The 20,457-nt window shown below is 45.3% G+C and overlaps 7 protein-coding genes and 2 non-coding genes across 9 annotated transcripts; 6 read left to right on the top strand and 3 right to left on the bottom strand.

Moving 5' to 3' along the window:
- Positions 1-4,837: 4,837 nt before the first annotated feature.
- Positions 4,838-6,514, top strand: BDZ83DRAFT_615966 (monooxygenase). Its single transcript, XM_060507938.1, has one exon. It carries the CDS (start codon positions 4,945-4,947, stop codon positions 6,415-6,417), a length of 1,473 nt encoding a protein of 490 aa, XP_060366523.1. The 5' UTR covers positions 4,838-4,944; the 3' UTR covers positions 6,418-6,514.
- Positions 6,515-7,928: 1,414 nt separating this feature from the next.
- BDZ83DRAFT_615962 (uncharacterized protein) lies at positions 7,929-8,599 on the top strand. Its single transcript, XM_060507937.1, has one exon. The coding sequence runs from the start codon at positions 8,054-8,056 to the stop codon at positions 8,471-8,473; it is 420 nt and encodes a 139-aa protein (XP_060366522.1). The 5' UTR covers positions 7,929-8,053; the 3' UTR covers positions 8,474-8,599.
- A 256-nt stretch (positions 8,600-8,855) lies between these two features.
- Positions 8,856-9,867, bottom strand: BDZ83DRAFT_615959 (uncharacterized protein). The gene is made up of 2 exons (XM_060507936.1): positions 9,374-9,867; positions 8,856-9,320 (listed from the first exon to the last, which is right to left on the bottom strand). The coding sequence occupies exons 1-2, from the start codon at positions 9,707-9,709 to the stop codon at positions 9,201-9,203; spliced, it is 456 nt and encodes a 151-aa protein (XP_060366521.1). The 5' UTR covers positions 9,710-9,867; the 3' UTR covers positions 8,856-9,200.
- Positions 9,868-9,977: 110 nt separating this feature from the next.
- On the bottom strand, positions 9,978-10,929 carry BDZ83DRAFT_696502 (hydrolase). Its single transcript, XM_060511369.1, has one exon. It carries the CDS (start codon positions 10,917-10,919, stop codon positions 10,059-10,061), a length of 861 nt encoding a protein of 286 aa, XP_060366520.1. The 5' UTR covers positions 10,920-10,929; the 3' UTR covers positions 9,978-10,058.
- Positions 10,930-11,834: 905 nt separating this feature from the next.
- On the top strand, positions 11,835-12,830 carry BDZ83DRAFT_718456 (chaperonin 10-like protein; the record flags this gene model as incomplete). The annotated part of the gene is made up of 1 exon (XM_060512076.1): positions 11,835-12,830. The coding sequence occupies one exon, from the start codon at positions 11,835-11,837 to the stop codon at positions 12,828-12,830; it is 996 nt and encodes a 331-aa protein (XP_060366519.1).
- Positions 12,831-16,064: 3,234 nt separating this feature from the next.
- On the bottom strand, positions 16,065-16,546 carry BDZ83DRAFT_615953 (uncharacterized protein). Its single transcript, XM_060507935.1, has 2 exons — positions 16,254-16,546; positions 16,065-16,188 (listed from the first exon to the last, which is right to left on the bottom strand). The coding sequence occupies exon 1, from the start codon at positions 16,438-16,440 to the stop codon at positions 16,258-16,260; it is 183 nt and encodes a 60-aa protein (XP_060366518.1). The 5' UTR covers positions 16,441-16,546; the 3' UTR covers positions 16,065-16,188; positions 16,254-16,257.
- Positions 16,547-17,488: 942 nt separating this feature from the next.
- On the top strand, positions 17,489-18,996 carry BDZ83DRAFT_650398 (S-adenosyl-L-methionine-dependent methyltransferase; the record flags this gene model as incomplete). Its single annotated transcript, XM_060510371.1, has 3 exons — positions 17,489-17,734; positions 17,808-18,383; positions 18,460-18,996. 3 exons carry the CDS (start codon positions 17,489-17,491, stop codon positions 18,994-18,996), a joined length of 1,359 nt encoding a protein of 452 aa, XP_060366517.1.
- A 367-nt stretch (positions 18,997-19,363) lies between these two features.
- Positions 19,364-19,469, top strand: BDZ83DRAFT_t117. The gene has a single exon. It is a non-coding gene; the product is annotated as a tRNA-Val (tRNA).
- A 6-nt stretch (positions 19,470-19,475) lies between these two features.
- Positions 19,476-19,547, top strand: BDZ83DRAFT_t118. Its single transcript has one exon. It is a non-coding gene; the product is annotated as a tRNA-Ala (tRNA).
- Positions 19,548-20,457: the final 910 nt, after the last annotated feature.

Here is a 20,457-nt window from a genome sequence, read left to right as displayed (position 1 = left end):
AGAGTAAGCTATTATAAACGAATAAGTAAATTTAATAATTTTAAAAATATAAGAACTCTTCGACATTAACGATAAAATAATTTAAGTATTAGGGAGGTAAATCTAGACTTCGGAAATACTAATATTTAAAACGACTTTATAATTAAAAATAGTATTATTATTAAATTTTTAACTATTTAGAACGCTAAATAACCGATAATATATTTAAGATATAGATAATAATACTAGCGAGGCTAACCTAGTCTTATTAATACTATTAACCCTAAAATAACCCCCTTATATAAGCTAGAGGTAGGGTAAAGAAGGGGGTATAATAACTAATTATAAACGGCTCTATATAATCTATAGTCCTCTTTACGAGCGCTTATATATACTATAAAGGTTTTTAAGCCTTTAATTCTTAACGGCTCTTAATAAAAACTAAAGTACGTAATAACGAGTATAATTATAAAAATACAATTCTTAATACTAAAGTCGACGTTAATAAAAACCTTTATAATAAACCTCTATTACTATATAAAAAAGAGCTTATATAAACAGCCTTAGAAGAGCTAAGTAAGTTTATATAGGTCCTAGACCTTAAATAGAGCCATAAACCTTTATAACGCTTTAATAATAATATCTTTATAACGCTCTTATATTTAAATATAGAAAACGGCAATTACTATAAGCACTATTAGACTACTTTTTCTCTACTTTTATATTTAATTAATAAAAAATAATAAAGAAATAGTATAGGATATATAAACTTTATTAAATATTAAAAAGAGTAGTTTATAAACCTACTTAGAGCGCCTTATATATATATAAACTATAACTTAATAAATTAACTTTACGAGCCACTAAAAAAGTTTAATAATATTAAATATCTCCTATAATAACTATAAAAACTATTTAAGAAGCTATAAATACGAAATAAAAAAGCTAAAGGATATTAATATATAGGAAGAGGTTAACCGTAATCCTAAATAAAGGATCCTATTTTATTAAAATAATATATATTTATAAATATAATACTAATAACGAGGTCTAAAAGTAAAAGTATATATATATATAAAGGAAATATATAACCGCTTAACCTTTATAAAATACGTATACTTTAACGCTTACTATAAAGGCCTTTAAGTTTATAATAGTAATAACTATTTAATTCGACCTCGAGGCTAATTAATATAACGCTATTAACGTATTTCCTTAACGCGCTATTAAAAGCAATAAGCTAATAATTATAAACTATTAAAGGATATAAAGTTATTAAAAAATAAAAAGACTTTAACGCGCTCTATATAGGCTCCAAAACTCGCTAATTTTATAGTTCTAAACCTTTATATTTATATTTTATAATATAATATAATATATAGCTATAAAGAGATCTATATTTACTAAATAATAAACCGGAAGGTAATATTAATATTTATATTAATAACTTTATAATCCTCTATTATAAAAACGACTAAAAGGCCGCTTAGAAAGTCGTAAATAGGATTAAAGAATATATTAACTTTAAAAAAAATAGACCGATTAATTATTTCTTCGGAGTACGGATTTTATAAAACTATACTATTTATAAGGTTTACTTAGCTTATAACGTATATATTAAATACGTTATTAAGCGCTTTAACTTTATAAATATAATAAATTTAGTTACCCCTTTACTATAGTAAGAGTTTAAACTAAACGAGGGGTAGGCTATAAAAGAAAAAATAAAGAGCTTTTAAAAAAAGATTAGAAATATACTCTATATAACTATTATAATTAAACTAGATATCGCTTTTATTTATTTATAATTATTACGGTTCCTAACTAACCTAAGCGCAATCTATATTAAGGTTATTAATTAATATATTCGATATCTATATATAATAAAATATCTCGTGCTCTTATATAGTAACGTATTAAATACGTAATTATTATTTTTAGCTAAGGATACTAGCTTTATAAATAATAAAGTAATATAAAGATTATCTTAAGAGTATATAATATTCTTTTTTAGCGGCCTAATTTAATAAAAATCCGTATATTAAGTAACGGTTATAACGTTAACTACTAAAACTAAACTTTTTTATTTTAAAAAAACTATAAAAAAAACTATAGTTTTAAAGCGCCTTTTTAAAAATATTACTTTTAATTTAAAAGAAGTATAGTTAATTAAATATAATAATTAGTAAACGATTCGACTCGTCGTAAAAAAAAAGGAGAGAATAGCTATATAGCTTCGTTATATCGATATATAGAATATATAACTTAAATAAAAATATACTAAAAGCAGCTTCGAAGTTATATATATATTAATAGAAGATATATTAGTAAATAGACTTATTAAAAACCTTTTATAAACTAAATTTAAATACTTCTATATACTTTTTAACCTTTATAATATATAAGAAATTATTATAAATAACTAGAATAATTAGAAATAATTAATTTAAGCTATATTTAGAAAAACTTAGTACTTAAAAGTAAACTATAAATAGAATTTAGAGTACGGCCCGGAGGCCTAAAATAAAATAAATAAAACTTTTCTTAGCCCGAAGGCCTAAACTTTTAAAATAACCTTACCCTATAGGGTATATATATATAAAAATAGGACTCGGGTTTATATTTATTAATTAAACTCTTAGTTTAAAAAGAACGAAACTATTAGAATTATAGTATTAATAATAAAGAAACCGGTTATATATATTAAGAACTATACTTTATATACTTCGAAGTTTATAAAGCTAATAATAATAAGGGTAACGGGAGGAGCTAGGGGTAGAACGACCGTTAAATTAATAACCTAGGGTATAGGAGCGGGGGGGGTAATAGGAGGTTAATTATAAACGACTACGATAAATATAATAAATAATACCGGCGTACTTAAAGGAGGGGTTAGGGGGCGCAGGAAAAAGAAATTATTTACTTAGAAGCGGATATAATCCTTATATTTTTTAATATTATTATTTATTTAGTAGACGATACTATAAAGCTTAGCGATTTTTTATTAAAATTATAATTAAAAATACGCTTTTTAATAATAAAAAACGATAATATATTTATAAAAGGGGGAGCGCTACTTACGATTACCTTAATAAAAGCCTAAACTATTAGCTGTAAAATAATTAGTATATTAATATAAACTTTAACTAAACGGCTATTAAAATAGCGCGTATACCGGCCATTACTTTTTATAAAATAATAACTATTATCCTTATAATTAGTATATTAAAAAGCTATTTAAAAGCAGGGTATATATTAAATATCCCGTTCTTTAAAAGCCTCGCCCTTAAGTTTTTTAAGGACTAAGTATACGTTAAATAGGTCTTTATAAATAAAAAGAACTATATTTACTGCGGGGGGTACTTTTACTTCTCGGCGTTTTTTTTTTTTTATTTTTTTTTTATTTTTTAGCGCCCTTTTTATTAATAAAAGCGGCTACGAACTTATATTTTTTAAAATCTAAATAATATTAAATATAAATACTTAAAAAAATAGTATATAATATACCTTTTTTAAAGAATAGGTCGTCCGTATTTTTATCTTTATCGTTATCCTCCTCTTTTTTAAACTCTTCTTTACTTTTAAATTCTAAAATAAAAAGAAATAAAAGCTTATTATTAAAGCTTTTATAACTATTTATATTTTTATTATAGCCTATATTTTTATTACTAAAAAGAGCCTCGAACTCTTTAAAGTTCTTAGTATCTCTAGTAATAGCCTTAACGTCCTCCTAGTTAAAAAAAGAGAGCTTAATAATAAAGCTTTAATATATAAAAAGGATAAATTAGCGGGGGCGGAGAGGGGACTTAACTATAAAGGCCTCGTTATTATCGTTATTTAACTAAACTTTTAATAAACTATATAATATATATATAAATATATTATAAAAATTATATAAAATTTATTAATAACCGCGGATATATTAAATATTTATATTTAAAATAAAATTAATAAAGGATTTAACGGCGCTAGTATATACGCGTAGTAAATAAAGGTATATATAACGATTATAAAAAGTTAAAAAAATAAAAAAAAATAATAGCGAGATAAGGCCGCGAGATTTTAAATATATATAAAGTAAATAAATAGCTTCGCCTTTATTAATTTATATACTAAAAGTAGTAAACTACGTACTATTCTTAGTTAAGATTTTATTTACTTTAGATAAAGGGGATATTAATAATAAATGCGTTTTAAAAGACGTATATCCTTTACGCTTATTTTTTATTTATTTATATTTAACTAAATCGGGCCTTTATAAAGCTATTTAAAGGTCCTATTTTAAGCATAATAGCTCCCTTATAATAGTAATTAAGGGGTATATTACGTAATAAAGATAGGGACTATAATCTATAAAGTACTTATTACGTACTATATCACGTATATCTCATTTATATCCTATATATAGACCTTTCTCTTTTATCTATTTCTACTTTAATAAGTTAGGCCACTTTACTATACTCCGTATACCCATTGCTATATGCCATAACTCGTGACATAAAGCGTATGAGTTCGGGTAATGGTACAAACATGAGGCGACGGCGAAGAACCCAAAAGCATAAAGACAATTGTGATAGAGCTTTCGAGAAGTTGCCATCAAATCGATAGGTCGATAGACGCACAGAAGCGCTGTCGAAGCGTCAAACGTGCCGAGGCATGTGTTTTGACTGACGCTGTCGTTCGCATTCGCATGGTAGTGGAGGGACGAAGCAGCCAAAGAGAGGCTGGATCGAGGGGTTGAGGAGGCGTCAAGACGCTTTAAGACATGCGAGCCCCTGCATAGCATCCTCCACCAAGCACGAGATCGACGCGTGCACGCCCCGCTAGAAAAAAAGCCTCGGCATGCACTTTGCCTCAACAAAAATCCTCTGATCGCACGAGTGTCCATACATAAGATCTTTGCTGCCATCACGACCCCAGGTGTTAGGAGGTCTATCACCAACTCGACAGCAGATCACCGAAACTATGGCGGAAGAACTCGACATCCTCATTCTTGGCGCAGGCATCTCCGGCGTCAATGCTGCATACCGTGTGCGGACAGAGCTGCCAGACAGCACCTTCGCGGTGCTTGAGGCCCGTGACGTAGTCGGTGGGACGTGGTCTTACTGGAAATATCCCGGATTTCGCTCCGACTCGAACATGACGAACTTTGGCTTCGGATGGCATCCATGGCCTCATGACAAGAAGATTATCGAGGGCGCGCCCATTGCGGCTTACATCGAAGATGCTGTGAAGACACATCACATCGACAAGCACATCCGATTCCAGCACAAGGTGTTGTCTTCAGACTGGGACAGCGATGAGGCACGATGGACCCTCGAGTGCAACACCCCCGAAGGAATCCAGAAGATCAAAGCCAAGTTCCTCTTTGTTTGTTCCGGATACTATTCCTACGAGAAGGCCCTGGAGACACACATCCCCGGAATCGAGAGTTTTGAGGGCAAGACGATCCACCCTCAGTGGTGGCCCGAAGACCTTGACTACACTGGAAAGCGCGTCATCATCATCGGCTCTGGCGCCACCACGATGACCTTGTTCCCCAACATCGCCAAAACAGCTGGCTTCACCACCATTCTGCAGCGCAGCCCATCCTATGTTTTCGCATTAGGTGCAGAATCACCAGTCGACAAAGCAGCGAAAAAGTTCTTACCTTTGTTCTTGGCGAACTGGTTCATCCTGCTCAAGGACCTTCTCCTAGAGACCGTCTTTATCCAGATTGTTTTGGGCTTCCCCAACTTAGCCAAGCAGTTCCTTCGATTCGATGCAAAGCGCCGGCTCCCAAAGGACTATCCCGTCGATATTCACTTCAAACCCAAGTACAACCCCTTCGAGCAGCGCCTCAACATGTGCCCGGATGGAGATGTTTTCAAGACGCTGCACCAGCCCAACACAGAAATTGTCACGGACCACATTGAGACGGTCACGAAGGATGGCATTCTCACCAAATCCGGTCGTCATCTGCCCGCCGATATTATTGTTACGGCAACTGGACTGCATGTGCAGCTTTTCGGAGGTACGGACGTGACTGTTGATGGCGTCCCCGTCAAGGTTGGAGAGAAGTACAGCTGGCGCGGATGCATGCTCGACGGTGTGCCCAACGCGGCTGCAATCATCGGCTACGTCACTCAAACCTGGACCCCTGGCGCCGATACCGTGACCCGGCTCTGCATCCGTGTCATCAAGCAGATGCAGAAGACCGGTGCTGTTGCTGCCACCCCCGTCTTGTCGGACGAGGAGAAGAAGAATTCGCCCAGGTTGCCTTGCGTAGATGCCACATCCAACTACTTCACCCGCGCGCACGGTCGAATGCCTGTAGTGACTAACCAGGGACCTTGGTATGGAAGAAAGAACCTTATCGTGGATAAGCTGGCGCTATGGTTCGGGAGTGTGACGGTAGGCATGGACTATCGCTTGGCAACGAAGTCGAAGGACATTTAATGATTACGAGAATAACGAGCCATGTATATTAGTCTACCTGGTCGTCGGCATAGAGTTGAGAACGCACAATTTAAGGTTCCTTGGCAAGCTGAGAGCCTCCCGTATTTTGACCGTCTCACCTAACATCTCGCGCTGATCATGTATTCGCCGTGATTCCGATCAGCTGATTTGCCGGCCGTTGCGAGGGCATAAGCTGCCCTACGTTGTGCTCAAAGGTGAGGCGAGACGTGACTCCTGTGCTCACCAGGGCTATACTTCAGACTTGCCTCACCATAGAAATCGCTTGCCACAGGTAACGAGAAAGCTCAGCTTCTAGGGTGGCACTGGATCCTTTTGGGCCTACCGACTTAGGTAAGCTACTGATTTCAGAGGAACGAACAAGGGACTGTTTTCTTGGTCTCAGCGTTGATCCTAGGAACATCAACCAGGCCCACCAGTCGATCGGTAATTTGTTGCGGCCGATCAACAGCGAGTTCCTTGGATAACCTAACTACTCATCCAAGCCGAATGTTCCTAAGAGATATGCATAATATATGTTACTAAGTGGAGTGAAGAAGACGCGGCAAGTTTGTGTCTGTAGGAACCTCGTGTGCACGGTCACGCAGCCGCTGGGACACTTTTGGGACAGCTCAAGACGCAAAACGAAACGTTGCAACGCAATAGCGGGATGGCGGCAAAAATCCCTGGCACGGGGCCGTCTCGGGAGGTCTTCAGGATCGACATAACCCCAGTTTGCAACTCGCATCTTTATTTGCCATCCCAAGGACCAGTTTCGCTATTTCAACTGGAAGATCGTGATGACGAGTTGTCTCTCGCTAACGAGCCAAACGTGGCTGTGGTGACCTACTTTCAGGTCTTCTGGGTGAGGGACACTAGAATGATTCATGTGAGAGAGAGCCAGACCTATCTCATCCGTTCGCCGTCCGAGCACTCGTGCCGCATGAAATGCAAGAAATGAGGCTCTGAGCACGGAATCTCAGGCTCCCGACAAGTATCGCTTCACCCGATGTTTCTTCATCCAACCCGCAGCCTTTCCGTGCGGGGAGACCCCTCATCGCGCATATCCTACTGGACGTGCTGACCAGGTTGGATTAGCGTAAACAAACTGGGCCACGAATCCCACCCAACGAGCCGACGAACCTCTGCCCCTGTTCGAGGCCTCCCCGCGGCAAGAAAGAAATGCGATTCGCCTGATACTCGAAACGTCTTCGCAATGTCCATCAGAACCACACCACAGAACGCGAGCACAGTAAGCAAGCACATACCCAAAATCGTTCGCCAAGGCGAGACGAAAGTGCCGTTTCGAGATGGAAATAGAGTCTGCGTTGCCAAGAAACGTCAGCGGGATGCCATTCGATATCCACAACACCGGCTCTGCGGCAGCAGAGCGTCTCGGGAGTTTCTAAGCTTGCTGGTCTAGTTTGTGGCGATCCGAGGCATCCGCCCTGTTGGGTCATGAGAAATGTTGAAATAGCGGTATTTGTCCACCCATCTTTCCATCTTTCGACGAACTCTCTATCCTCAGTGTCCTATTTCTGTGCCGGTCCACTCTATATATCCATTCTTCATATACGAGCTGCGCTCATTCAAATCAACGTACAAAGTTTAATCATTCATTCAAGTCAATACCGCCAACATGCGCTTCTCCGTCGCCCTCACTACTTTAGTCGCTGCCGCCATGGCCGCACCTCTCGATACCCTTGCTGCCCGTGCGGACGAGCTCAACGCCGCCATCCAGGCTCTCGCCGCTGAGAACCCTGAGGATGCCGAGGCCGCCAAGGGCCTCCTGGGCCGTGACATCAACCCCAATGTTCAGCTCACAAACGATGACGAGCAAGAGGAAGTCTTTAAGCGCGGGGACGATCTCAACGCCGCTATTCAGGCTCTCGCTGCTGAGAACCCTGAGGATGCCGAGGCCGCCAAGGGTCTTCTGGGCCGCGATATCAACCCTAGCGTCCAGCTCACCAACGACGATGAGCAGGAGGAGGTTTTCAAGCGCGATATTGACCCCAACGTCCAACTTACCAACGATGATGAGCAGGAGGAGGTCTTCTAAATACAAGTAGCCATTAGGTTAGCTTGAAACCGAATACTCTTTCGGCTTAAATCAGTACACCGGAAACTGAAAGCGAAAATACCTCTTATTTTTGATTGCTGAATAGAAGTCCAATTAACCCAGTGGGACTGCGTACTTGTACCAATGACCGAGAGTGTGATCTGTGGCCTAAAAAGTCATTTACTACAAACTAGTGCTAACTATGGCTACGGGAGATCTTCACATCTTATGTCCGAACCAGATTTACTAAAGTTGAATGCTGGTTATGGTATCTTGAGGTATTGGGTAGACTTCACTTTGCGGTGGATTCGCAGGCACCGACACTGATAACTTCATTGTTAGACGGGGTAGATACAGGTGATGAAGAAAGACGAAAGGCTGCGTCAAAGGATATGCGGTTCATCTGAGTCACATGAGAAGCAGCCAACAGTTTACTGACTTGATTTATTATTGGTGTAATGCTGCGAGACTCGATGCTGATTCTATTTGTGGCCAATGTTCCGGCGACTTGATATTATGGTCGAGTTGGTGCCGAGGCCGTCATCTAAATTCCTAGCCTTGTCTGATGACTACTTAGGTAAGTACATTATGTCTATACAGTACTCATAGTGAGATGCGTTTATTGATGTGTCCAGATTTCGACGCGGGTCCCTTCGGAGTGAGAAGGCTGCCAGATTGCCGGCCCAAGTGTCCTCGTGGTAGTCGTTACATTCGATGTATTCTGAAACTAAGACCCGCCATGCTTTTTGGATCGGCAATCGCATCCACGTACGCATTCTCGGAAAATTTCATCGCCGGCAATCGCGGTAATGCCGCAGAGTGCAGGGCAAAGGGCTCTCAAACTCGCCTTCGATCAGGTTAGAAGTTGGCAATGTATAATGCAGTGATGGGATTACCTACGTGGATACACATTGCTGATGTTGTGACGGTTGTCATAGCCCCGTTAAATTCCTCTGCCGAAATGGAGTCTGTCATCGCAGTCGGAAGCGTATGGCTGGTTGCTGCTTGGCCAGTTTCTTTAACGTCGGCTGGAAATGCCATGCCGGGAGTGATCAAGGCGGCAGCAATGAGCTGAAAGAAGGCTGACAGATGCATATTGACTAGTCCAGAATAGATGGGACTTTGTTGAATGTTCAAGTTCGAATTACGGGAGATGTATGAGGTAGTGAATTGTTGTATTTTGTGTGCGATTAGGAAACGAAATCGTGGGTGCGAAATGAAGCTTGATCTGCACATTGCAAATTGCTCCGTCACTTAAATGTTTTGGGCTTGGATGGGCCAGGATTGCTGCGTAGAAGAATTATGTTAGGTTCGGAGATGGATGCGTCAGGGCTTCGTGCGTCCAAACTCCCTTGATGGAAGGCACTCCGTCAAGGTGTAACTTTATCCTCTAAGCAGAACCTTGACCATACGCTGAACATACCTGGATGGTCTTTGAATAGCTTAGAACAAATCAGATCTCGCTCAAGCTTCCAACAAGACGTGTTGTAACTACAATTAAGATATTTAATGTTATCGTGCGAAGTGCTTGTCAATGTTTTACATTTGAGATGTGATGAACTATCAGAGAGCTACTTGGGAAAGCTTATTCCTTGCTTTCAAGGAACAGGTTGAGATGTTGTGTATAGAGCTCTGGGTACTGGAATAGATGACCGTGGCCAGCGTCAGGATAAATGATGAGTTGAGCATCCGACAAGTTTTGTTGAAGAGTGAAGCTGTTAGAAGTCGGCGACATAATGTCAGTGTGGCCGTTGGTGACTAAAGTGGGAGCTTTGATAGTCTTCATGCGCTCAAAGTTGTCCGTGTCAACCGTGAATGAGAAAATGGCGTTCAGTTGGGCCCTTGCTCCTGGTCCAATCAAATATTCTCTGCGCTCCTCGCCGTCAACCTTTCGCTCATGGATTCGCTCCCACCACGCTTCGCCAAGTGCCAGGCTCGTATCCGACGGATAGTAGAAAAGACGAAACATGTCCTCCTTGGTGGGCGGCTCGTCGTTGGCTGTTCCGGCACTTTCTAGAACCTCGCGGGGTGGCAAGACAACTCCTTCTCCGACACCTGGTTGAGTCCCAGCCAGAATCAACTTTCGAACCAGCTGAGGATAGTCCCATGCCAGAATTTGAGCCACACCGCCTCCCATGGAAAAGCCAATGACATCAGCTTTGGAGACACCAAGGGCAGAGAGAAATTTGGCCGCAATTGAAGCCATTACTTCAGTGGAAGGAGGCACCTCGCCCTCGCTGTGCCCGATACCGAAGCTGTCATACACAATGACCTCTCTCGATTTCGCAATCGTGTTGAAGAGAAGAGGGTCTAGAGTATCCATTGAACCACGAAGATGGTTAATGTAAAGCAAAGGGATCTTGCTCTTTACGCCGATCCGGCGGTAAGCAACTCGGGTCTTGTCAACGGCGACATATTGAGTATGGACTGTTTGATAGGTGGACATTTTGATAATGAGCAAAGGTCGTGTGAATCGTTATTGGACTGAATTTTGGATAGTGAATGGTAGTTGCTAGTTTGCATTCTTTCAATGGTAGAGATGGGTTTCAAACTCCCGTCCTTCTTCAAGTCGACTTTATAGACAGCTTCTCTATTCTGTTGCCTCTTTCGCCTCCAAGGGCACTGCTAGATGATTTCCCAACTTTCCGGTAGAGACTCCGAGATATGTCATCCTTTCCGACTGGAGAAATCGCCCTCGGAAGCTCTGACATGGACTAGGGCTCATGGTTAGTACGAACGGCTTGTCGCCCCCCTCACAAAAGCCTCCTCACCCAGCTGTTGCGCTTGATTACTCAATGGCACAGATGTGAACGGTACCCAAACTTCGGATCCGGGGCAATGTGGAGCCATCTTAAGGTACGGACCGATGTGTGGGGTAATTAATCAGTAATCGTTCCGGATGGAGTGCCGGAGTAATCTGGACCCGCCGGCTCCAAGACAATTTCTAAGCGGACAGGCGTAGACGGAAGAACGAAAAGAGACTAAGATGTCAATCTCTAGATCCTGTAGATGCTGGTAGACAGCGACTTCAACTCCCCAGAATGTGTCGATTCCGACTGGAGGAAATGTTAAGTAATCATGCGCGCGGCAAGACATCGTAATATTGCGGAGTGTCTTCCAACATGGATGCCATTAAAGATACAATAAAAAGCCTTTCAGTTACGATTTGAACACGCAAACTCCCGTCATAACTTTCCCTACTCGCTTTCCACCCATTGTGCAAATACTAGTACTTACAAAAACCAAACAAAGCTGTTGCCATAAGGCTCAATCATATCATAACATACAACCTTTAGCCAGTACAAAGCCTTTTGGAAACATCTTCGAGATTATCTGGAACGCTATCGGAATGGCTCAGACGATGAAGGCTTACCAGTTCTCAACCCCGGCAAAAGGCCTAGAGTACTGTGAGCTACCCATTCCGGTCCCGGCCAAGGACCAGCTCCTTGTCCAGATCAAGGCGACCGGGCTTTGCCACACCGATTGCAACATAATTTCTGGACTCGACAATACGTTCTTCTGGAACAGGCCCATCACTCTAGGCCATGAAATTGCTGGTGTAGTGGTGGGTTGTGGACCTGAGGTTTCGAAGTTTGCCGCTGGAGACAAAGTCGTGTCTGTAATCACCGCGAAACACCCGGTAGAGATCGGAGATGTTGTCAAAAGCCCCGGCATCGGCATAGATGGTGGGTTCGCTGAGTACGTTTTACTCTACGAATCGAAGACCCTGCACATACCCGACGGAGTCAGCTTTGCGCAAGCCGCCGTTGCCACGGACGCCGTTGCGACAGCCTATCATGCCGTTGCAACTGAGGGGCAGATTCAAAAGTCATCGAAAGTTGCTATCATTGGACTAGGTGGCCTTGGGTTATCCGCAGTTCAGATTGCATCTCACCGTGGCGCCAAGGTCTATGGGGTTGACCTCCATCGTCGCAAATATCCTGCAGCACTGTTGTCCGGGGCTTATTGCTGCGGGAGATCCCTGGATGACTTCCCTGGCGTCAAGTTCGATATTGTTTTCGACTTTGCCGGAGTCGGCATCACCACCGCTGCTGCCGCCAAAGCCGTCAAAGCGGGTGGAAAAGTTGTTCTCGTCGGGCTAACCAAGAAGGAGGCCACGATTGACACGCACAACTTCGTCGCCTTGGGCGTGCACCTGGTGGGATCTGTTGGGTCATCGATGGACGAAGTTGAAATGGCGCTGAAAATGGTTGCAAAGAAGGAAATTACTCCTGCTATCGAGGAGGTTGCGTTTGGGAATTTGAAGGATGAGCTACACCGCCTAGAACGAGGTGAAACCGTCGGGCGTCTGTATGCCGACCCATCCAGATTAGTTGAGAGGGTGGTGAGAGCCTAGAAGTTGCGAATCTGAAGATATTGATTCAACCATTCTGTGATCGAGTCCGAGTCCAGTCACGCGGGAAACTCCTGTAAGATCATCCTCCCCCTTTAGTTCCGAGTGACTTTCTCCTGCTCCAGTATGTCCAAATTGCTGAACGGTCGATTTCGTTACTGATGTCTCCCTAGCGGATCGAGAGTCTTGGATTTGATTATCGAGGATTCTCAGGAGATTGCACCTTGTGCTCAGCAAGAGTGACGACCCAAATCAGAACCCTGCCGCACCCCTTGGAGCTCGTCTAATTTCGTGGTGAGCCTGGCCCTCAGTCGCTACTCATTTTCTCTAGAACGTGGGAGCTGCGTAGCCTGCTGTGAATGGTGTGAAAGAAGGCTTGGTTGTCAGGCACCCAGTCCGTCCAGATGCAGTTTCTGGTGCATCTGTCCGCCTGCTTCGTTTCCACCTGATGCTGGATATCTTACAGAGCTTAGGCGGATCCCGTGACTGCTTAAAGATTCGGACGATCGTTGAAATTGTCTTAGCCGGCTACTCCCCTTGATTCTCACAGAGGGCTTCCAGGTTCGGACGCTGTGGCAAGAGCGTAACGCGACAAGCGTACGAGCGAAAGAAGGAAGGTGGCATCAAGGGCTCAAGTTCAAAGGGGATGCTGCAGAATATCAAGCAGATTCCAGTCCAATTATTCTCGCAACTCAAGGCGGAGAATTTCCCGGCAGATTTCCGAAGGCACCTGGATGAAGGCTGGAGAGACTTCTCGAAGCCAATCACGCCAAATCAATAAAGCTTGGCGACTCAAGGCGCTTGCGGCTGCTGCTTCAGCCTTTAGGGCCATCCCGCCGGCACATATCTCTAGTAACAGTACCTGGAGCAGTGGAGTATGTCAAGACGCATGCTAAAATTGTACCTCCTGAACACGACGCCGTGGCACCGAGGTCACCCGGCAGTGGCGGCATTGTACTCGGACTTTTGATCTATCACAACAAGCTTATGGGCTAAGGCCCAGGGGAGGGGTTTCAGTGGGTTGAGGTCACCGACTTCTGGATAATTTTACTGCAATTGGAATCGCGTGCGGACATGGCCCTTGCTTCTCAAGCAGAGCTCTCGTCCCGGGAGATATGACGCCACACTTGAGGATTAATCAGCCTCTACGGCAGGGCCTCGACAGTAAATAAGTGCTGCTCCATGGCCGAAACGGCTTGGGCAGTCATGAAGGTCTGTATTGAGAATGAAATTAGCAGTTTGCGGCCCGCAAGCCCCCGATATCTGGACGAGATTTTACGGTCTTTCAATGATCAAAACTTGCTTTCATATTTGGGGCGGAAACTGGTTCTTGGAGATGGCCTGTTCCTCCCCCTTGAAATCTCCAAGATGCTGCTAATCAGGAAATCTGCGCAGCACTCTCCATAGGGGTAGTGTATGTGTGTCCATGCCTTGACAAGCGGTGTTTATCCAGATTCCATCTGTGAAATCGCGTTAGATGCATGCAATTCATTCAGTCCTGATCTAGGGTACAGTGACACATTCCATAAATGGCAATATTTGGCGTCGTCTTCATGGCGAAGGCCGATGAGGCTTGCTCTCTCGCCGGAGACTTAAGAGGTATGATCAGGAATCCTCGCCGCAAATCATTAACATGCGACAAACCGTCTGAGCATACTGAGTCGCCTGTCTGTAATCCTAATATTCCCAAGTGCTTATCTTCCACAGCAGACTTTTCGTATTTAGGGCAAACAATCTGCGGTTATTTGGCCTGGCACTGAAGCTTTGCAGCCCGCGAACGTGGATGCTCTTCCTGCGTCAGACTGACAGTGCTGTTCGAACAACGCAGTCACGGACGGCACATGAGAGCTAGTGCCGTGAATGGATACATCGGCAACATGTTTAATCTGGTTAACTCCCCGCGATATCGGGAAGAGTGCCACATCAGCGCCGGGATTGGCTTCCTCTGGCATTTGCTCCGTGGCCTCTCGATGCTCCCAAGTCAAAGGGGAACGCCGTGGCCACCAAGTGCGGGGGATAAGTTCATTCGATGCTTAGTTAAGGTACAACACAGAGCAGACCAAGCTAGCAGTTCTCACTGAAAAGGGAAGGTGATGATTTCACACGGTTCAGACCAGAGGGGCATTTGTAAAGTGTCCTAAGTTCGTTAGAGCGAAGCAATGCTTGTGTCTGGGAATCTACATCTCAGGCAGTTGCTCATTCCGGCACTTTTCGCATGATATAAAGTGCCAATGCGTCTCACGATGCTGTGGCCCAAACTTCAAGGACCCGGATAGTTCACCACGTCACAAAGGCTCTCGCGATGTCTTTCTCCGTTCTCGGACTGCTCATCCGCTGTATTCTGGAGATGCCTAAGACACTAGGCCTGCGTCTCGGGACCGACGCATCACTATTCCCTTGGCGATGAACTTGAGTCAATCGATCTTGGCCGCAGATTTGTAACGGCTTGTCTACGCAACCTTTGATGGCCATTTGACCCTAGCATGTCTGGCCGTGTAGACCTTATTTGCAGATGTCAGTGAAGATCAGCACCTTTGTCAGTCATTTGAATCACAGGTGCCCGCTCATTGCCCTCCAATCATCTCATCGTGACCCGGAGGCTGAGATTGTCACCCGGTAAAACGGGGTAATTGTGCACAAACATCAAGTTTGATGCTCCTTGGTTCAGGATCTTGAAGACTGAAGTCTGTCGTGATACTAGTCCGATAGCATCGATAGCTTAGACCCCTGGTTCTGTCCCTAATGGGGCCAATACCAACCAACTCTAGAAGTGACGAGTCCCACCCAGATTGGCCGAGGCCCGATGTTTAAAAGTTACAAGTCCCACTCGGCGGGGATGTGCAGAGCTGGAAGTGGATTCAATGTCAGTGGAAATTTCGAGGCGTGGATGAGGTTAAGAAGAAAAAGCTTCTCAGCGGCCGCAGTAAACCCAACTGGAAGACTTGTCCGATACACTGAATGCGTGAAAAGTGTATCATTGGACGATTCATCGTGGAGAGTCGGAAAGGCTGCGGAAGAAATCGTCGAAGAACCATTCGGTCTTCGGTCACTAGTAGACCCCGCCATTGAGCCGTCTGTGAGTGGCACTGAGTGCGAGCCGGCACGGCCGAATCCAAGAGCAATGGAGCCGATCGCCAGTTGTGGTTGCAAGAATCCGAGACTAGAACTTTTGGGTGGGCTCATGTGCGGAGCACGTCATGAATATCTTACCAACCCCAAGACTCTGCGTTGCTGGAGGGATCACACACCTGTAACCTGGCATTGTCTGGCACATCAAAGTCGCACAACATCGTAGTCTACCCAATTCATTCTCTCGCCGAGGAGAAATGCGGAGCAATCCATGCGACAGTGTGGCTCAGCGGTGAGTCTACAATAAGCTTCCAAGATGCGCCAAGCTACACAAACTCTAACCCTGCGAATGCGAAGGGCCTCAAGACTGAAGGTGGTCGACTTGACGGCCCTGACGCCGACTCATGACCCTGTGAAGAAACGTCCGAACTGACCACTCATCGTTCAACTGCAGTCCATTCCAGGAACTCGGATGGCGCCTAAATGATGGGCCCTCCCCCATTGCCTGGGGAGTTGAGGCAACTCGTCCGTCCTTCTCCCACATCCCGATGAACGACTCCCAGCGCAACGGTTCAGCTCATGGGATTAAGTCTAAATCTAGCAGTGCATTCACTACCACCTGGAGCCCCTAAACTTTACTTTTAGGGGGACATGGAGAGATCCGATGGACAAGTCGGAGGCCGCGAAACACAGCAGACCGGCGGAAACTGCCGAAAAATCGGGCGAGCTCGTCATTCATGGCCATCCCAGGCCTACATCATCGCACATGATGCAGCAGCAATCTGCATCAAGAACCTTGCAGAAAATACCTCAATCCTAGCCTATCGCAAGCTATCGACAGGTGGCATAGCTCGTGGAGGGGCGGCCCAGCTTGTCAAATATAGGCCGGGGCCTTTTCGAAAGCCACGTTGATCCCCACGGCACAATGGCTAAACGGACACCCAAAACAGACGGTGGTAAATCCAGAGGTGACATCCAAGCCGCATGGAGCATAAAAAGAGGGTAGTGGGGCAATGACGGGGCGCTCTAACGGGATGGCTACCGAAATGAACCTCTCGCGATGCTTCTACGGCAGCCTCATGCTCGTATAGCCCTCCAAATCTTACAGAACTCTCCCTCTGCTCTAGCCCTTGGCGGCTTGGCGAGGAGGGGTAATCCTTCGGCGCTGTTTATGATTATTATTCAGATGGATAAGATAATCTAATCAGATCTGCAGTGTGCGTCGCATTTCCCGTCACACAAGTGCCCCTCCATCGCAACGGCGAGCGTCTTCGGCGGTGGATGGCATTACCGCATACGCTCGGTTTAATTACCTAACGAGCAAGAGAGGAAGGTTAGATGAAGAAAATAGCCGCCGTTAACCCCACGGCAACTACCTTGACATGTAGGAAAAGACGATGAAGAGAGGCACAAGCCTCTTGGCGAGATCTGGCCCTGCCCGGCATTCGTGGGATGACAGGAGGGAAGAGAGTAAATAAAAGAGACAGCTTCCCCTCCAGCCCCTCGTTGGATATGACGCCTCTTCACACCATTCGGAAATGTCTGCATCTGCTTTCATAGATACCCCTTTCAGTTCTTATTTGTCTTCCAAAATGGCCGCACCACAGCCAACTATTGACGACCTCGCTGCCAAGATTGGCGAGCTCTCGGCCGAGTTCACCAAGTTTCTGAGCGACAACAAGATCCCTCAGCCTACTTTTGCCGCGGACAGCGTCTCAAGCTACGATGGTCTCACATCAGAAGCCTTCTTGCTCCGTCAGAAGCTGTTGGATGCCGCCAACGATCTCTCATACCTCGTCTCAGGACCGAGTGAGAGCATCTTCAACTACACCCACAACGTCAGCTATTTCTAGTCCTTTTGCCCAATTTCTTCGTTTTGGTGCAGTGACTTAGATGACTGACCCTGAGTAGATGTCTCCGGATGCCGCATCGCTCAACACCCTAAACCACTTTGACTTCTGGTCTGCCGTGCCCATCGATGGCGATGCCTCGTACGCAGATATTGCAAAGCACGTCCGCCTGCCCGAAGAAGTTGTCCACCGTGTCCTCGACCACGCCTACACCCTGCGCATCTTTGAAGAGACTGATCCCGGCAAGCCCTTCACAACTCGCGTCCGTCACACCTCGCGATCTGCCGCGCTGCTGAAGAACGCCGGCCTCAGGGCGCTGGTTGAGGCTCTCATGAACGATGCTGGCCCGGCCATGGGCGTCCTTCCCTACGCGCTGGAGAGGTACCAGCGCGGTAAGACAGAATTGAAGGAGGATATGACAGAGACCGCATTTGCGCTGTACCACTCTGGCGAACTCTGTGGCGGATACACAAACTCGTGGGAGCTCCTGGAGAACGACGGCGAGGGCGAAAACAAGGGCTTCCGCCAGAGAAACTTTGTCAAGTGGATGAACTACATCAAGGAGATCTTCCGCTTGGAGGGGTTGGTCAACAGTGCCTACGACTGGAAGGCCGCTGGCGACTTCAGCGTTGTCGATGTAAGTTGTTTCTCGGGCTTTAGTGGTGCATTATCCAAGTATCTTGGAAAAACATTGACTGACACTCCTTTCACAGCTCGGCGGCTCTGGTGGCCATGACAGCTTCGTTCTGGCGAAGAACTTCCCCAACCTCAAGATTACCGTCCAAGACCTGCCCAACTGCGAGACTTCCTTCAACCAAAACATTCCCGAGGAGCTGAAGGGCCGAGTCAACTTCCAGCCCCACAGCTTCTTCGAGCCGCAGCCCCTGTCCGCCGACTTGTACATGATCAAGCTTATTCTCCACGACTGGCCCGATGCGGAGTCTATCAAGATTCTCAAGGGTCTCACGCCGGCACTGCGCCCTGGTGCCCGGGTCCTCTTTATCGACTATGTCGGCAAGCAGGGTGACGTCGAGGAGAACGCCGCGGCGGCGGCGGCGCTGCCCAAGTCTATCCAGCAGATGGGCACTTCGACGGATCTGAGAATGATGGGTCTATTCAGCGCAAAGGAGAGACCTGTCGACGCATGGACGGAGTTATTCAAGAAGGCGGACGAAAGATACGAGATCAAACGTGTTGAGGCCAACCCCTTGACTTTCTTTGTCATTATCGAGGCCGTTTGGCGCGGTTGAGGCGGTTGTTTATTGGAAGCACTGTGAGGAATGATTTAGAGCGCGTCATCATGTGAATATGAAACAAAAGTTCTCGATTCTCACATCTACGTCTATTTGTGTTTGTGATCCCGTCATTCATACGAAGTAGATGCTCATGACATTGTCCTAACTCCCCGGTTAATTCGGCTTGAGACAGAACCCTGTCACGACGTGCGTGGGCGGGCCTGGATCTTGGCTGTCCCACATGCCCGTGTGGATTGCTGCTCCCCTTGCAAGTTGCACCTGTCCACCAACCCACCAAGCCCTATCGCTTCGTGATGCCCTCCACACAACTGTCTGACCATTCAGATAGTGTGTTTGGTCGGGCTGAGTCATCAAGCAAATTGGTCTGGTGGTGTAGTTGGTTATCACGTCAGTCTAACAGTTCGAAAGCCTTTCGGCTCTCTCGTCTGCCACACTGAAGGTCTCCGGTTCAAGTCCGGGCTAGATCAACATATGGGCGATTGGTTTAGTGGTATAATGACCGCTTAGCATGCGGTAGGTCCTGGGTTCAATTCCCAGATCGTCCATCCTTTTGCTGGTTAGATGTCTCCTATTATTCTTTTTAACGTTGAGGGTATCGTGAGTTCATAATCCCGGTCACTGAGGTGCGACGGAGGCCAGAAGCTGCCGCTGACTTGGAATAGACACGAATCGTGAGCTGACTCTTTTCCTGGGTTCTAATTTTGTTAATCTTAGCTCTGGTCGTGTTTGTCTTTAATCCGAGAGGATATTGTTTGAAAACGTCAAAGGTGGTCACCAGACCAGACATTGCTGCAGGGAGCTCCGCATGGTGATACAGCAGGTTGAGACCCGTCTAAATGTTTGCCTGTCTGCTCTGGAGAGCATTTGATTGGGTCACTTCAATTGTTCTCGGGTTGGGAGAGCATCTCGTTCTGTCTTGTTGCTGTTCGCGCGTATTCGAATGGCATGATGGGGTTGAAGATGGCCAGCCGTCACCCAAGAACTTCATCCGATCCGCCAGGATTGGTGTTCAGCAGTGGCTTCCGGGGGTAGGTCGCATGCGCCGGCGCTGTTCTAGCGCACTTATCAATGCAACAGGGCACGGAACAGGCTAGGTATTAAGACGAACTAGCAAGGCCTCGCGGCGACCTACAGGTGTACAGTGAGACTGGAGACTGGGATGAAGAAGATACCAATGAACGAGATCAAATGAGAATCCATCTTATTAGTTAAGACACAGTGAGCGGGTGGATGTCACCGGTGAAATGGCACGGCGCTGTCGACAGCAGCTCTTCGGCACCTTGCATGCAAGTGTTCACCTGCTTATGTGGCCCGAGATAGATGCTTTCTGATTGCTCAAGACAATGCCTTTCTGCACTTGGCTTCCGTCGAACTCGAACACTCGGTCAAAGGGTGGATCTTAAGTCGGGACAAAGAAATCTAGACAATCAGGTCACGGGCCAAAGAAGAGGAAGC

The sequence above is a fragment of the Colletotrichum acutatum genome (assembly GCF_030867785.1).
Source record: "Colletotrichum acutatum strain CBS 112980 chromosome Unknown BDZ83scaffold_32, whole genome shotgun sequence".
NCBI classification, from domain to species: domain Eukaryota; kingdom Fungi; phylum Ascomycota; class Sordariomycetes; order Glomerellales; family Glomerellaceae; genus Colletotrichum; species Colletotrichum acutatum.
Note: the sequence above shows the minus strand (reverse complement) of the source record. Positions and strands in the feature narration are given on the sequence as shown.